Source organism: Ursus maritimus, unplaced genomic scaffold (genome assembly GCF_017311325.1).
Source record: "Ursus maritimus isolate PB19 unplaced genomic scaffold, ASM1731132v1 scaffold_26, whole genome shotgun sequence".
In the NCBI taxonomy this organism is placed as follows: Eukaryota; Metazoa; Chordata; class Mammalia; order Carnivora; family Ursidae; genus Ursus; species Ursus maritimus.
In genome coordinates, this window is record NW_024425119.1 from 42827716 (window position 1) to 42843556 (window position 15841).

The following is a 15841-nucleotide window of genomic DNA, read 5'->3' on the forward strand; positions in this document are numbered from 1 at the left end:
GGGCCGGTCGCCAGGGGGCGCGGGGCGGTGCGGGGGCGCGGGGCTGCGGCTCGGGAGGCTGGGGCCAGGGGCCGGGGAGCCGGCGGGCCGCGGGAAGCCGGGAAGGGGACCGGGGGCGGGGCGCGGCCCGCGGTCACACTGCCGTCCCGCCCTCGCGCGTCCTGGGCGCACTGGCCGCCACGGGGCGCACGTTGCCCCCACACGCGGGCCGGGGACCTGGGCGGGAACTGGCGGCCGCGCTCCGGCCTGGCGCGGGAGTGTGCGAGGGTTTTCCTTTTCTACTTCACTTCTGGGGAGACGGAGGCAGGTTCGATTTTCCAGCTGCACTCCTCGGCCCCCCTTCTGCTTCTCCCCTCAATTCTCCAGATCCCTCCGGGCGGGCGCACTCATATATCCCGCCTCTCCTCCCTCTCCTTCCCCGGGCCTCACCCCTCCTCCGCGGCTGGGCTCCCAGCCTCTCATCCAACCACAGCTATTTCCAGGAAGGGGGAGTGTGGGTGGAGGGGTTTCTCCAAACAAACCCAAGGCTTCGGAGTGAGAGGGGGCCAGGCTGGGGGAGAGACTGACAGGCTCCAGAATGTTCCAGGCAGGAGAAGGGCAAGGATCCTAGGGGGTCTGGCCATGTCTTCCAGGCCTGCCCCATGAGCTCCTTTCCCTCTCAATTCTGGCCCTCCCATCTCCATCTCACTTCAGGAGGCGGCCCAGGGAGTGGGGAGAGACTCCAAGCCATGCTTCCCTGGCCACCCAACACAGGGCTTAGTGAGTCCCCCCAGAGGTAACTACCAGGTGAGGGGGCCTTTCAACCCCTCTGGGGGCAGCAGGTGTAGAAAGAAGAATGCTCAAGGGGTCCTGGTCAAGGTATGTGCAAAAGGAGCAGAGAAAGTCCACCCCAACCTACCCACCCACCACAGCACTCCTCCTCCCCGCAGCTCTGCTATGAACTGGACCGGGCCAGGCCCAGTTGCCCACACTGGCCAGGGGCCTGGAATGTCTTGGGACCCGGCCAGGGTTGATGGAATGGGAGTGGGTTGCAGAGCCAGTGCCCCTCTCCAGTTACATGCTGGGGTCCTAAGCCTGGCCACAGAGATACCTCCCTGGCCAAGGTACTCTGGGGACAGACTTCCTGACCTGCAAGGAGGCTTAGAGCTTCAAAGGCAAAGCCTCAGCCCAGGCCCGTGCCAGGCAGGTCCAAAGAAGTGTCCCAAGTGGGCTTGCATAAGGGGGCTCATCTCAGAGAAGGCAGGATTAGATCAGTGCCTTTGGCGTGAAGGAGGGAGAGGCAAATCTAAGGACCTGGTGGGAGAAGCCTGAGCTCTGGTACATTCAGTAAATACCATGCAAATGAGGGGAGGCACATTTCCACATTCTTTCAAGTGACAGCTCCAGCCAGTCAAAGGGCTGCTGTCCAAGGCTTGGGGCTGAGGACCCCCTGGCCCTTAACCCCATATATTTTTGGAAGATTACTCCCCCCCCCACCACTTCCAAGGCCCCAATCCACCTCCTTCCCTTGACTCCTGGGACAGGAAGTTGGCCATGTTCCCAGGAGGGAAGCAGGAGGCCCACAGAGGGGGGTGGAGTATGTGTTGGGAGGGGGGCCTCCTGTCCAGTCCTTAGGCCCTGGGACAGCTGCTGAGGAAGGAGAGCAGAGCTAGGAGAGCCATGAAGGTAGTACTCAGCCTGGGGCAGGGTTGGGGGGAGGGGGAGATAGGGTCCAACCCTAGGGCCTGGGTGGAGGGCCTACATAGCTGGGCTGGGAAGAGGGGCTAGGGATCTGGGAGGTCTGGCTGGAAGAAGCCAAGGAATGGGGGTGCGAGGGAGGGGGGGTGGATGACGGACTGTCAGGAGCAGAGCTGCTGGGGTGCTCTCAGGAGAAAGGCCTCAAGCGCCTTGGGCTGGAGCAGGAGAATGGACCACTCCTGTGGGCAGAACAATCTTGTGGCTGGAATTAGGCCTTCCAGTGTGTCTGGGAGGGACGGGGGCGGGGGGACTGTGCGTGCTCTCCTTTTCTACTTCATAACCAGTGAAACTGAGGAAGGAGCCGGCCCTCGGTTTATCTTCCCTGTCCCTCAGGATGCACTCCTAATTCAGGGCTGGCTGGAGTAGTGAGTGATTCCCAGCTCCCTCTTCCTCCCCACCAGAGGTCCCCTGAGAGCCTGAGAGTTCAGGCTGGGAGGCTGGCCTGGCCCGGGACAGAGTGTTCCCCACTGGCCCTTGAGCCCTGCCCTGAGACCTAAATCCTCCCCCCGCCCCCACCCCGCCCCACGGAGGGCTGGATCTCAGGATCCTTGCAGATCCCTGCATAGGCTGGATCCTTGGGCATGGGGCAGCTCCAGAGCCAGGGGGCTGGGGGGCAAAAGATCCTGGGCTGACACTCCCAGCAGGGTAGATCCTGGGAATCTGATCTCCTGGCCTCCCCCACATCCTCTCCCCCCCCCCCACTTCCTGGAGCAGCGACCTGCCCCTTTCCCGCCTGCACTCCCTCCACTTCCAGGGCTGGGCTTCTCCTCACACCAGCCAGACAGCCTACCCTCCACCCAGGGGAAGCAGCTGCCTCCGCCAGGCCGCTTCCAGGAAGCCCCGGGCCGGGCCCCAGCATTGTTCAGGCCCGCGGTCGGCACCCCAGCCCGCGGTCGGCACCCCAGCCCGCCGGACATCATGAAGTCCAGCGGCCCCGTGGAGAGGCTGCTCAGAGCCCTGGGGAGGAGGGACAGCAGCCGGGCCAGCAGCAGGGTAGGAGTGCCCGCTGGCTGGGCAGAGGAGGGGCAGGGGAGGAGGTGTGGGCAGTGGGGGAGGGGACCAGGACTCAGGCCAGACCCTTTCCCCACTGCCCCGCATGCCCCGCATGCCCTCACTACTCTGCCTCTTTGGAGTGGCCAGGGCTGTGGCGTGAGCAGCAGAAGTTTGGATTAGAGCAGAACCTGGTGTCTACTTTGGCTCCTCCAACCTCCCTGCCCTAGCTCAGCCCAACCCTGGGGGTCCTCGCCCCTCAACCTGAACTCAGGTATACTTCATGGCAGCACTTTTCCAGGTACTACCCTGGAGCCCCGGAGCAGGACTAGGAGATCAGGCCCCTTCCCTGAGCTAAGAAGTTTGGGGAAAATGGGGTGGAAGTGGCAAAGGGAGGGGGGCAGCGGCCAGGTCTCAGAAGTGCTTTAGACACTAGGGCTTTGCTTTCCCTTGACATCATCTGTGCATGCTGTTAATGCCAAAATGCACCGGGCTCTCCTAATGGGTCCGGCAAGGTTGGACCAGAGACCTCAGGTGGGGTTTAATCCAGCTGCTTCGGGACAGCCAAGAGACCAAAAGTGCTGCCTGGGTCCCCAGGATGGGGGGCCTGGAGGCCTATCACTCCATTTCCCCATATTTTCTCAGCCTTACCCCCAAAAAGCAGCAGCTCAGGGCAACGTGAGACAGTATTATTGGTGGGGGGAGGGCAGGAACTTGAACTGAGGGAGGAGAAACATGGGTAAAAGGGAGAGGACGCAATAGTCCCCAGAGAGAGGACGAGTGAGGTGAACTCACAGTGGGAGGGAGGGACTGAGGGCCATGATGGGGCATCCCTGCCTCACTGCACTCTGGGTAGGGAGGGGCCCAACAGGGCATCTAGTCCACCCCTTCTCCCATTCCATGCTGGAACCCCACTCGAACCTCCTCAAGTGCCAGGGTGCTCAGGACATCCAGAAGTAGCAGGGCAGCTAAATGTTCCCTCAGTGTCCTGCCTCTGTCTCCCTGTCCCTCCAGCGGTCCTGCCCCCTCCTTACACAATTGCTGCCTGCCGCCTCAATGCACAATGAGTAAACATGTTGTTCTGACAGAAGGGGGAGGGGGGCATGTCAGCTGTCTGGAGCGTGGGGACAGCAGGAGCCAGGGGAGTAGGACTGGCTGAGGCCACTCGTGCCAGGTCAGTCTGGGTGTTGCGTGACTGACATCCTACATTCATGTCTGGACCCCCTCCTGCTCACTCTCCACAGGGCCCTTCATCTGCGGAGGGCATATGGGAGGAGAAACGGGGAGCCGTTATAGAGGAAAGTCAGAGAGCACCCCCCAACCAGGAGGAAAGCTCTAGGGCTTGGGGACGCAGTGACCACGAGGGTTTCACACACCAGGGCCATATGAGGGGCCTGAGTGATTCCTCAGAGACAAGGTGATCCAGCTGGGGTGAGGCCAGGGGACCGATTCCACACACCATCAAGGACAGGCCCCACAACGGCCCAGAAACAGGTGTGGCCAAGTGCGTCTTAGGAGTGTGGGGGCTTTATCAGGACGGAGGGAGAAAGAAACCAGGCAGTGCTAAGACCCCGGCCCAGTCCCAGAGACGGGCCCGCTGAGGACTGACGCCTCTGCCTGCATGTCCCTCCACCCCAGCCTAGGAAAGCTGAGCCACACAGCTTCCGGGAGAAGGTCTTCCGGAAGAAGCCACCAGTCTGCGCAGTGTGTAAGGTGACCATCGATGGGACTGGCGTCTCATGCAGAGGTGAGGTGCCCCGTCCTGTGACTGAGAGCCTCCACCCAGCACCACTGTGTGCACAACTCCAGGGGGCAGACTCACGGAAATCCAAACGAGCATGCTCCCCATGACAGACACTCCCCACCCCTGCAACCCAGGAGACCCACCACTCTCCACCCTTCCCCACTCTGACCTGTAATGGGGACCTCTCTCCTCACCCCCACCCACCCCCACCCGAGGACTTTAGCCCTGGCTCCCTCCCTCCCTGGCCTGGGCGGTACTACCCCACCGCCATATGCTTCCTTTGAACCGCCCTTGCCCCCTCCCCATTCCATCTCAACACACTCTTGGAAGTCCCAAGATCTGGTCTCAGGGCCTGGGGAGGTGGGGGGAGGGCTACCCCCTCCACTGCCCCAACAGGCCCTTGCTAACCTCTCTCTTCTCCCCACCATCCTCTAGTTTGCAAGGTGGCAACACACAGAAAATGTGAAGCAAAGGTGGGTGCTTGATTGGGGGAGGGGGACTAGAGTCCCTTGCTCTGAAACAGGCTTCTCCAGTCACACTGGCATCAACCCTCCACCCCTCTCATCATTGGGGAATCCCCTGCTGGGGTGGGAGTGGGTGCTGTACTGGGCCCTTTAAGAACCACCCTACTCCACCCCCTGGAGGGCTGGCCCAGGCTGGTGGACAGGAGACAGCGTTTGTCTTGGTGCTGTGCCCAGGCTGCAGCTGGCGAGAGGATGGGGGTGGGGAAGAGGAGGAGAATGAGGAGGAGGAAGGGTGGGGTGGGTGCGGGGGGAGCAGGATTTCAAAGACTGGGCAGCCGGATGGGCTGTGCCTTCCCTCTGGGGAAGGGTCCTCAGGATGCCTGGGTGGGACTTGTCCTGGGCCCTGGAAAAGGCTGGGCAGAAGGTACAAGATAGCACCACGGTCCACTGGGGACCTGAGACAGCCCCATCTCTGAGAAGGTTCCCTGGTCGTCCTCCTGCAGTGCGGGGGGTCCCAGGGCTTGGAGTTGGCCTGGGAGAGCTGTGTGCCCAGGGGCGGGGTCTCCCGGTGAAAGAGGCCAGTGTCCGTTCCTGGCCATGGCCTGCCTCTATATATAACTCGTGCCCCGCAGCTGGATGAATGGGGGTCTGTGTGGGCAGGGGGCTGGGAGCCAAAAGCAACAAGTGGGGGACCCGGGGGTGGGGGACCGAGAGGCCAGAGGGGAGGCTCCCTTAAATAGAGGAACCTCAGCTGGAGTGTGCGCCCATCTGCTGAAAGCCCCTCCACCTTGCTGAAGCTGAGAGGTACCCCATCCTCAAGCCCAGGAGAGCCCCTTGCCCCAGGAGCTCAGTCCCTCGCTCGGTCCCCTTCCAGGTCACTTCGTCCTGTCAGGCCTTGCCTCCTGCGGAGCTGGTGAGTGTGCTCTGAGATGGAGCGGGGGAGGCAAGGAGGTGTCCACAGGTCTGGTGGCCGCAGGCAGGGCCCCCAGGAGGCTGCCTTGGGTGGACTGCTGTGGGCGTTGGGCATCCCGAGGGAGAGGGGGAAAACGAGCCCTCTGCTCTTCTTGCCCTTGGGCCTGCTGGGGGTTAGGACTCCTCTCCCCTCGCCCAGTACTGCCCCCACAGGGACACTGGCGGGCCCTCTCCACCATGGCCAGGCGCACACTGGTCCCTGCCCCCGCCCTAACCCCTCCCTTTTCCTTCTCCGTCTCCCTCTAGCGGAGAAACACGGCCCCTGTGAGGCGCATAGAGCACCTGGTAAGGGATGCTGCACGAGGGGGCGGACGCAGGTAGCTGTGGGGGTACGGACCTAGGTTTCGTCTGAGGACCAAAGTTCAGGGCACTCTGGAGCGGGGAGCCTAGACTGGGGGGCACCCAACATGGGCACCGTCTCCTCATCCACCAGGGATCCACCAAGTCTCTGAACCACTCAAAGCAGCGCAGCACGCTGCCCAGGTAAGTGAGGGCGCCGGGGCGGTCCCCCACCTCAGCCTAGCGCAGCGCCTCCCAGCAAAGCCCTCCGGGCAGCCCCCCGCCCGCGAGCGGCCCCACCTACCCTGGGGACCCCGAGGCCTCGCGCTCCGCTCCCACCCGCCCCCGGGAGCCCCGCCCCCGTGCCTGACGCAGGCTTCGCCCCCTCCCAGGAGCTTCAGCCTGGACCCGCTTATGGAGCGCCGCTGGGACTTGGACCTCACTTACGTGACGGAGCGGATCCTGGCCGCCGCCTTCCCCGCGCGGCCCGACGAGCAGCGACACCGGGGCCACCTGCGCGAGCTGGCTCACGTGCTGCAATCCAAGCACCGCGACAAGTACCTGGTGAGGGGCGGGGCCTGCCGCAGTCAGCCAATTAAAGGGCTGGGAGATCCGGATGGGCGGAGCTGCTCCCAGACGCCAATCTCGCGGAGGCGCGGTCCCAGGGGGCGGGGCCCGGGGGCGGGGCCGCGGGAGCCGAGCCGGAGTGCCCCCTCTGGGCTGTAGCGACCTCCTCCTTTGGGAGAAAGACTTTGCTTAGGGTCACAGCAGGGGACCGCACCTCACGCCTTGTGGTCACTTCCTTCTAAAGCCCCCCTTTCCTTGCAGCTCTTCAACCTTTCAGAGAAAAGACATGACCTGTCCCGCCTAAACCCTAAGGTAGGAGGGGATTAAAGCCATTAATCCCTAGAAGCCCCCAGCCTCCTCATTAATAGGAGCGATTGGCATCGACTTCGCTCTTAAGCACTTTCCCAGATGACTTACTACTTGCGACACGGTGCAGCAGGCATCAACCCGTTGTACCGGTGAGGAAAGTGCTGAGGCTGCCTTGAACAACCAACCGTCCCTTGACCTTGGCCCCCACCGACCCCTACATCTGGTCCCTTCTCCATCCCCACCCCTCTCTCCTCGCGTGTGGCCCCCACCCTCAGTTGTACCCCCACACGTCCAGGTCCAGGACTTCGGCTGGCCCGAGCTGCACGCACCGCCCCTGGACAAGCTGTGTTCCATCTGCAAAGCCATGGAGACGTGGCTCAGTGCGGACCCACAGCACGTGGTCGTGCTGTACTGCAAGGTGGGCTGGGACCTCGGGTTCAGCGGGCTGGGGTGCCCTCAGCCTGGGGCCCCAGCCGGCCCTCCATTCCTCTCTCTCTCTCCTCAGGGGAGCAAGGGCAAGCTCGGGGTCATCGTCTCCGCGTACATGCACTACAGCAAGATCTCTGCAGGGTGAGGCTCCCGGGCCCCCGACTGGCCCCTTCCCCAGGGACCCTGCCTCCGGGTGGCTTTGATGAGCCCACCTCCCTCGAAGCCCACCTCTGTGTTCAGAGAGCCATGTACCATCAACTCAGCCTTTCCACCTCCTTTTCCTCACTTGTACTTGCCACGGTTCCCAGCAGAGGATCTGCATCAGATTCCTAGGGCTGCCTAACAAAGTGCCACGAACTAAATGGCTTAAGACCACAGAAGTTCGTTGCCTCGGTTCTGGAGGCTAGGAGTCTAAAACGAGGTGTCGGCAGGGGTGCACTCCCACTGAGACTCTGGGTAGAACCCTACCTTGCCTCTCTCTAGCTTCTGGTGGTGAGCAGATATCCTTGTGTCCCTTGGCTTGCCGCTGCGTCACTCCAGCTCTGCCTCGGTCGTCACGTGGCTCTCTTCCTGTGTGTGTGTCTGTCTGTCTCTTCTCTTCTTCTAAGGACACCAGTCATATTGGATTAAGGGCTCATCCCTACTCCAGTATAACATCTTAACTAATTCTGCAACGACCCTATTTCCAAATAAGGTCACATTCTGAGGTACATATCTTTTTGGGAGACACAATTCAACCCATAACATGGTCTTATTGCCCCATTTTACAGAGGAGGAAACTAAAAACTCAGGGAACATTTGCCTGAGGTCCAACAACTAGTAAAGTGACTGTCTGTGGGGTTCCTGGTCCTCTTCAGCACCACTCTGGGCTTCCTCTAGACTCGGGAGATCACATGTCTCCTCCCTCCCCGGGGGCTTAGGGTTGGGAGGCCTGGATGGATACAAGCCCCTGATCCCCCACACTGGCCCTGCGGTCCCCAGGGCAGACCAGGCACTGGCCACGCTAACCATGAGGAAGTTCTGCGAGGACAAGGTGGCCACGGAGCTGCAGCCCTCCCAGCACCGGTGAGCAGCCTGGGTGGGGATGGGCCACAGGAGCGGCTCCCTCCAGGGCCGCCAAGGCCCAGATTCTCTCGTTCGTACAGCACACCTTCATGGAGCAGCTTCTGTGTGCCAGGCACGGTGCCAGGGGCTGAGAATTCAGAACAAACCAGGTCCCTGCTCTCACGGAGCTTGTGATAAAGAGAGACTTGCAGGATAGTCAGAGCCCTTCTCTATCATGGGAAGCAGAGATCTGGAGGGAAGAGCATTCTAGGCAGAGGGGCCAGCAAGTACAAACCACGGAGACAGCAAGAGGGATTGAGGTTAGATGTGAGGAAGAACTTCCCGGTGAGCTGGAAGATAGGAGGGAAGTGCTAAGAAAGGCAGGCCTTCCAAGGGTGGGGGTGCATGTGTTTATAGTAGAAATGATACAGAGGGACCCCCAGAGCAAGGGGCTTATGTTCTCACTGACACACTCCCTACCAGATACATCAGCTACTTCAGCGGCCTCCTGTCTGGCTCCATCAGAATGAACAGCAGCCCTCTCTTCCTGCACTATGTGCTGGTGCCCGTGCTGCCAGCCTTTGAACCTGGCACCGGTGAGTCTGCCTGGGATGTGCTCCACAGGGAGGGCTGTCCCCCACCCCCTCCATTCATACCCCTCACGTGCCTTCTCCTCCTCGCGCCTCCAGGCTTCCAGCCCTTCCTCAAGATCTACCAGTCCATGCAGCTGGTCTACACATCAGGAATCTAGTGAGCGCTCTGTTCCCAGGCCCCTTGCCCCCCGCCTTCCTGTTCCTCCAGCCTCCCCAGACACCCGGGCCGCCCACTCCTACCACTGCACCCGGAAACGTATGCCGTCAAGGAGTCCATTTTACAGACCGAGGGGTTCTCACTCAGGGCTCAGACTCCAGTCTCCCAACTCCCTCCTGACCCCTCCTACCCCCACCGCCAGCCCAGCCTCCGATTCAGCCTCAGCCTTGTCCTCTCTTCCTCAGTCACATTGCAGGCCCTGGGCCCCAGCAGCTGTGCATCAGCCTGGAGCCAGCCCTCCTCCTCAAAGGCGATGTCATGGTGAGGGGCCATCCTGGGAAGGGGGGTGCAAGGGGTGCTGGTGTATCCCGCCAGCGGCACTGTCTCTGGTGAGTTATCAGTTCAAGGCAGATGGGAGGGCGGAAACTTAGTCCCCATGGTGGGGGAGGTGCGTCACCTCGAGTTGAGGCCGGGCTGAGCTGTGGCCAGACAGTCCCCAGGATGGAAGCACAGAGGAGACGTAAGTGGACAGGAGGGCCTGACCCCCGGTCTCCCTTCCCTCCTCCAGGTGACCTGCTATCACAAGGCTGGCCGGGGGACAGACCGGACCCTGGTGTTCCGAGTCCAGTTCCACACGTGCACCATCCACGGGCCACGACTCACTTTCCCCAAGGACCAGCTGGACGAGGCCTGGGCTGGTGAGTTGGAGACAGATGCGGGGGTCGGAGCCCAGGTGAGGGCGGGCAGGGGCCTGGCTCCTCACCGTCCATTCTCTGCAGATGAGAGGTTCCCCTTCCAAGCCTCAGTGGAGTTCGTCTTCTCCTCTGGCCCTGAAAAGATCAAAGGTAAGAGCCAAACCTGGGGGCGGAGCTAAAGGTTGTGTCCCTGCTCCCCAACACCTGGCTGGCCCTTCCGCAGGCAACACCCCACGGAATGAGCCTTCGGTCTCTGTTGACTACAACACCGCAGAGCCCGCCGTGCGCTGGGACTCCTACGAGAACTTCAATCAGCACCATGAGGACAGTGTGGACGGTGCGTGGACAGGCCCAGGGGCGGTGGGAGGTGTAGGTGTCCTTCCTCCCAGACAGATTCCCCCTCTCAAGAGACACCCCTGAGCCACAGTCTCCTGCACTGTGCCCTCTCATTAACTTTCTCTCTCCCCCTTCTCCCTGCTTGCCCCCCCTCCCTGGTCCTCTCCCGACTCAGGCTCCCCGACCCACACCCGGGGACCTCTGGACGGCAGTCCTTACGCCCAGGTGCAGCGGGCCCCCCGCCAGACCCCCCCAGCGCCCTCTCCAGAGCCACCTCCACCCCCTATGCTGTCTGTCAGCAGCGACTCGGGCCATTCGTCCACGCTGACCACGGAGCCCGCTGCCGAGTCCCCTGGCCGGCCGCCCCCGACGGCTGCCGAGCGGCAGGAGCTCGATCGCCTGCTGGGAGGCTGTGGAGTGGCCGGCGGGGGCCGGGGAGCTGGGCGTGAGACGGCCATCCTCGATGACGAAGAGCAGCCCCCCGCGGGCAGTGGCCCGCACCTCGGAATGTACTCGGGCCACAGACCTGGCCTCAGCCGCCACTGCTCCTGCCGCCAGGGCTACCGGGAGCCCTGCGGGGTCCCCAATGGGGGCTACTACCGGCCGGAGGGAACCCTGGAGAGGCGGCGGCTGGCCTATGGGGGCTACGAGGGGCACCCCCAGGGCTACGCCGAGGCCTCTGTGGAGAAGAGGCGTCTCTGCCGATCACTGTCCGAGGGCCCGTATCCCTACCCACCTGAGCTGGGGAAACCAGCCAATGCGGACTTCGGCTACCGGGCCCCAGGCTACCGGGAGGTGGTGATCCTGGAGGATGCGGGGTTGCCTGCCCTCTGCTCGTGCCCCGCCTGTGAGGAGAAGCTGGCGCTGCCCACCGCGGCCCTATATGGGCTGCGGCTGGAGAGGGAGGCCGGAGAGGGCTGGGCGGGCGAGGCGGGCAAGCCCCTCCTGCACCCCGTGCGGCCAGGGCACCCACTGCCCCTGCTCGTGCCGGCCTGCGGGCATCACCATGCCCCGATGCCCGACTACAGCTGCCTGAAGCCACCCAAGGTGGGCGACGATGGGCATGAGGGCTGCCCCTATGCCGTGTGCCCCGAAGGCAGGTATGGGCATCCAGGGTACCCCGCCCTGGTGACCTACGGCTATGGAGGAGCAGTTCCCAGTTACTGCCCGGCCTATGGCCGCGTGCCTCATGGCTGTGGCTCTCCGGCTGAGGCCAGAGCGTACTCCAGTTCTGGCGCCCACTCCCCACGGGCTGGCTCCGTGTCCCCAGGCAGCCCACCCTACCCGCAGTCCAGGAAGCTGAGCTACGAGATCCCTGCGGAGGAGGGAGGGGACAGGTACCTGATGCCTGGGCACCTGGCCCCAGCAGGAGTGGCATCTGCAGGTGAGGGCGCTGGGCTGCGGAGTGCCTAGGGAAGAGGAGGGTTCTGGAAGATGGTGGGAAAGGTGCAGAGTGAGAGAGAGCTACGCCAGACAGAAGGGAACTCTGGCTCACAGCCCCTTTTCTCACCTTCCCCACAGAGTCACCTGAGCCAGCATCCTGGAGGGAGGGCCCGAGCGGGCAGAGTACCCTGCCTCGGTCTCCCCGTGATGCTCCGTGCAGTGCCTCTTCTGAGCTGTCTGGGCCCTCCACACCCCTGCACACCAGCAGCCCAGTCCAGGGCAAGGAAAGGTATGCGGAGGGGCCGGGGGTGTCCAGGCACCGAGGCAGCCTGGAAAGCTGGGGGTGGGGGCAGCTCACACAGGGGCTCTGCAGCCCTGCTAACCTACTGACCACTGCCCACCCTCCCAAACTGCAGCACCCGACGGCAGGACAGCACGTCCCCCACCTTGGTGCCCACTCAGAGACTAAGTCCTGGCGAGGCCTTGCCATCTATTCCCCAGGGAGGCGCTGAAAAGGCTCCCGAGCTGCCAGCAAGAAGCGGGCTTGAGCTTCCGGCCGCTAGCCCCTTCTCCCCCACCTCCCCCCCCAGCTCACCCAATGACTGGCCTCAGGAGAAGAGCCCGGGGAGCCGCTCGGACAGTGCCAGTCCGAGGGGCCCCGTGCCCACCACACTGCCTGGCCTCCGCCATGCCCCCTGGCAGGGCCTTCGAGACCCCCCAGAGAGTCCGGATGGGTCCCCCCTCACTCCTGTGCCTACCCAGATGCCCTGGCTTGTGGCCAGCTCAGAGCCGCCTCAGAGCTCACCCACGCCTGCCTTCCCCCTGGCTGCCTCCTATGACATCAGTGGCCCCACCCAGCCCCCACTTCCCGAGAAACGCCACTTGCTGGGACCTGGGCAACAGCCAGGACCCTGGGGCTCAGAGCAGGCATCACCACCAGCCAGAGGCACCAGTCACCATGTCACCTTTGCACCTCTGCTCCCGGATAATGTCCCCCAGCCCCCAGGTATAAAAGGCCTTGAGGAGGGTGGGACCCCCTGTGTGAGAACCTGTCTCCCAAGGAGGGGCATGGCATGGGTGCTGGGAAGTACTGGGGCCAAGCTCGGTCCCTCCCTGTCCTAGAGCCCCCTGTGCAAGAGAGCCAGAGCAATGTCAAGTTCGTCCAGGATACGTCCAAGTTCTGGTACAAACCGCACCTGTCCCGTGACCAAGGTGAGAAGCCAGCCTGCCCCTCCCTTCCCACCCTCCCGGGCTCCGTCTTGGCTTGAGAACCCATCCTTCCAGTGCCTCCTCCCTGTCTCAGCAGGTTTACCTGGGCTGAGTCTCTCACTAGCAGGTGGTTCTGGGCTTTGGGCCCAAGGAAGTTTAGAATCAACACTGTCCGTTGCCCTTTTAACTCTAAAGTTCCATCCCCGGGTGCCCCAAACACCACAGCCATTAGGGTGAGAGGCCTAGAGAGCTCGAGTAGCGAGTAGCGGAGGTGGAGAGGGGCTGCGTGGGGCTCAATCAGCCACTGCGTGAGAACTTCTCCCACCTCCTCCCAGCCATTGCCCTGCTGAAGGACAAGGATCCTGGGGCCTTCCTGATCAGGGACAGTCATTCATTCCAAGGAGCCTATGGGCTGGCCCTCAAGGTGGCCACACCTCCACCCAGCGCCCAGCCCTGGAAAGGTACAGAATGCCCAAACCTGAGGGAGAAGGGGAGTGGAGTGGGGGGAGGTTCCAGAGGCAACACGAGGCGGGGTGGGCCATGGCACTTCTTGGTGGAGAGAGGCAGGAAGTGACCCGCTCCAGCTCTGGAAAGAATCCCAGCAGGGGAGAAAGCAGGGACCTAGAATCTGATAAAGGCTTCCTCTCCCCTCGCCTCAGGGGACCCCTTGGAACAGCTTGTCCGCCATTTTCTCATTGAAACTGGGCCCAAAGGGGTGAAGATCAAGGGCTGTCCCAGTGAGCCCTACTTTGGTGAGCAGCAGGGGAAGGTTACAGTGGGTTGGTCTAGGGGGGCCAAAGGGTTTCGGGAGGGTGGAGGGAGAGCTGGGGATATCTGGGGGCACCTCACGGCTTCTCTCACCTCTCCCTGCAGGCAGCCTGTCCGCCCTGGTCTCCCAGCACTCCATCTCCCCACTGTCCCTGCCCTGCTGCCTGCGCATTCCCAGCAAAGGTGGGTGTCTTGGGATCTGTCCGCCCACTTCTCCTCACCCACTGCAGCCCCAGGCAGCAGCCCCAGGGCCTGGCTCCCAGCCTGCCTTCCCCTGGGGCAACAAAGAGTTCTCCACCTCCTAGGGAATGGGGCTCCCTGCTAACCTTCCTTGTTGGCCCCTATTTCCCTCAGACCCTTTAGAGGAGACCCCAGAGGCCCCAGTGCCCGCCAACATGAGCACAGCAGCAGACCTCCTCCGTCAGGGTGCCGGTAGGGACCTCCGCCTCCCTTCTTCCCTCTCCTTGGGCACCAGTAGGGCACTACAGGTGCAGGCACGAGGCACTGAAAGGCCTGGAGGTGGGCGGGCCCCTCTATTTGTAGTGGGAGTGGGAAAGGGGGCCTTCAGTCTAGGACCCCAAAGTCATGAATATGAAAACTTTGGTGCAGGCGGGGGACAGCCTTGTTAGCATGCAGATTCTTGGGCTTCTTTCCAGCATTTCGGACTAGATCTGGGGGAGTTGTAGAACCTGCCTTGTAACGGGTGACCTGTGATTCTCATGACTTTGGAGCAACGCTGGCTGGGGAAAGGGCAAGAGCTGGGGGTGTGGAGGGATAGGGGAAGGTAATCTGGGTGCTGGCAAAGCCGGTGCCCCCCTCCAGCCCTCTCCTGCCCCGTAGCCTGCAGTGTGCTCTACCTGACCTCAGTGGAGACAGAGTCACTGACGGGCCCCCAGGCAGTGGCCCGGGCCAGCTCGGCAGCTCTGAGCTGCAGCCCCCGGCCCACCCCAGCCATCGTCCACTTCAAGGTCTCGGCCCAGGGCATTACACTGACAGACAATCAAAGGAAGTGAGTATGTGTGCCGAAGCCCCTGGGGGACCCTGGGGACCCCCCCCCCCGTTTCTGGCTGTGACGTTCCCCATGATCCTCCTCGAAGGCTCTTCTTTCGCCGTCATTACCCAGTGAACAGCATCACCTTCTCCAGCACTGATCCTCAGGACCGGAGGTGAGCCTCCCTCCCGACCCTTGGCTCCCACAGCCCCACACTCCCATCAGACCCTGCAGACCAGGTCGCCCCCTGCCCCAGCCCTCCCTCAGTAGCTAGACCCCAGGTGCATTTCTTCACGGTTCTTCTCTTTCTGCAGATGGGCCAACCCCGACGGGACCACATCCAAGTAAGCCTCCCCCACGAGTACCACCCCTTCCCCCCCATGGGACTGAGGCACTGCTTTCCTCCCCAACCCTGGCTCTGCAGTCTTTTGTGGAGGCGATGTTGAGCCCCTTCCCCATCCTGCTTTGTACCCCTAGGATCTTTGGTTTCGTGGCCAAGAAGCCGGGAAGCCCCTGGGAGAACGTGTGTCACCTCTTTGCAGAGCTTGACCCAGATCAGCCTGCAGGCGCCATTGTCACCTTCATCACCAAAGTCCTACTGGGCCAGAGAAAGTGAAGGAAGGCCACAAGCTCAGAGCCCACGTCAACACCGCGCACCTCTCAGCACCCCACAGTCCTCACTTCCCCTGGCCTGGGCCCAGGAGACCCAGGAGCCAGCCCCCTCCCTTAGGAATGGGGAGTGGGCATCAGCCTGGGACACTGCTCTCCTTCCCTGCCCCCAGCCTGCTAAGCCAAGTGGACGGGCCTGTGAGATGACCTTGCATGTGAGCAGACGGCAGAGACGGGCGTGTGAAGGGTGAGGAGGCATCGGCAGTCGAACCCTGGAGGGGATGTGGACAGCCCCACCTGCAGGAGAACATCAGCCCTGGAGGGGAATCGGCCTGCCAGCTCGACCCAGCTGCAGGTCCCAGCCTGGCAGGGAGAGGGGGAAGAGGTGTGGGGAGCAAGGCGCTCCCTCCTCTGCCTCCCCCTCTGAGCAGAGAGATCAGAGTGGGATCATATGAATAGGGGGGAAAAAAGAGTCTATTTTTGTCTAATAATAAAGAATTTCTATAACATTACCTCGGAGTTGGAACCTTGTTCACGGGAAGGTCGAAGCCTCGTGTCTCCCAGG

General features: G+C 62.5%; 1 protein-coding gene across 1 annotated transcript; it reads left to right on the plus strand.

Moving 5' to 3' along the window:
- The first annotated feature begins 2640 nt into the window (after positions 1–2640).
- TNS2 (tensin 2) lies at positions 2641–15788 on the plus strand. Its single transcript, XM_040642514.1, has 29 exons — positions 2641–2730; positions 4366–4474; positions 4907–4944; positions 5810–5848; positions 6154–6192; positions 6341–6390; positions 6579–6750; positions 7015–7065; positions 7358–7480; positions 7568–7632; positions 8473–8556; positions 9019–9131; positions 9225–9285; positions 9531–9606; positions 9854–9983; positions 10065–10130; positions 10204–10317; positions 10492–11700; positions 11838–11988; positions 12116–12705; positions 12822–12911; positions 13244–13369; positions 13568–13660; positions 13782–13859; positions 14031–14108; positions 14517–14685; positions 14774–14842; positions 14982–15011; positions 15145–15788. Exons 1-29 carry the CDS (start codon positions 2656–2658, stop codon positions 15281–15283), a joined length of 4227 nt encoding a protein of 1408 aa, XP_040498448.1. The 5' UTR covers positions 2641–2655; the 3' UTR covers positions 15284–15788.
- The last annotated feature ends 53 nt before the right edge of the window (positions 15789–15841 follow it).

Bases quoted from the DNA above. Each gene is read 5' to 3' on its own strand.
- TNS2 (XM_040642514.1), top strand. From the start codon at position 2,656: ATGAAGTCCAGCGGCCCCGTGGAGAGGCTGCTCAGAGCCCTGGGGAGG. The intron at 11,701-11,837 runs GTGAGGGCGCTG...CCTTCCCCACAG, and splicing joins AGCAGGAGTGGCATCTGCAG to AGTCACCTGAGCCAGCATCC. The intron at 13,370-13,567 runs GTACAGAATGCC...CCCTCGCCTCAG, and splicing joins CAGCGCCCAGCCCTGGAAAG to GGGACCCCTTGGAACAGCTT.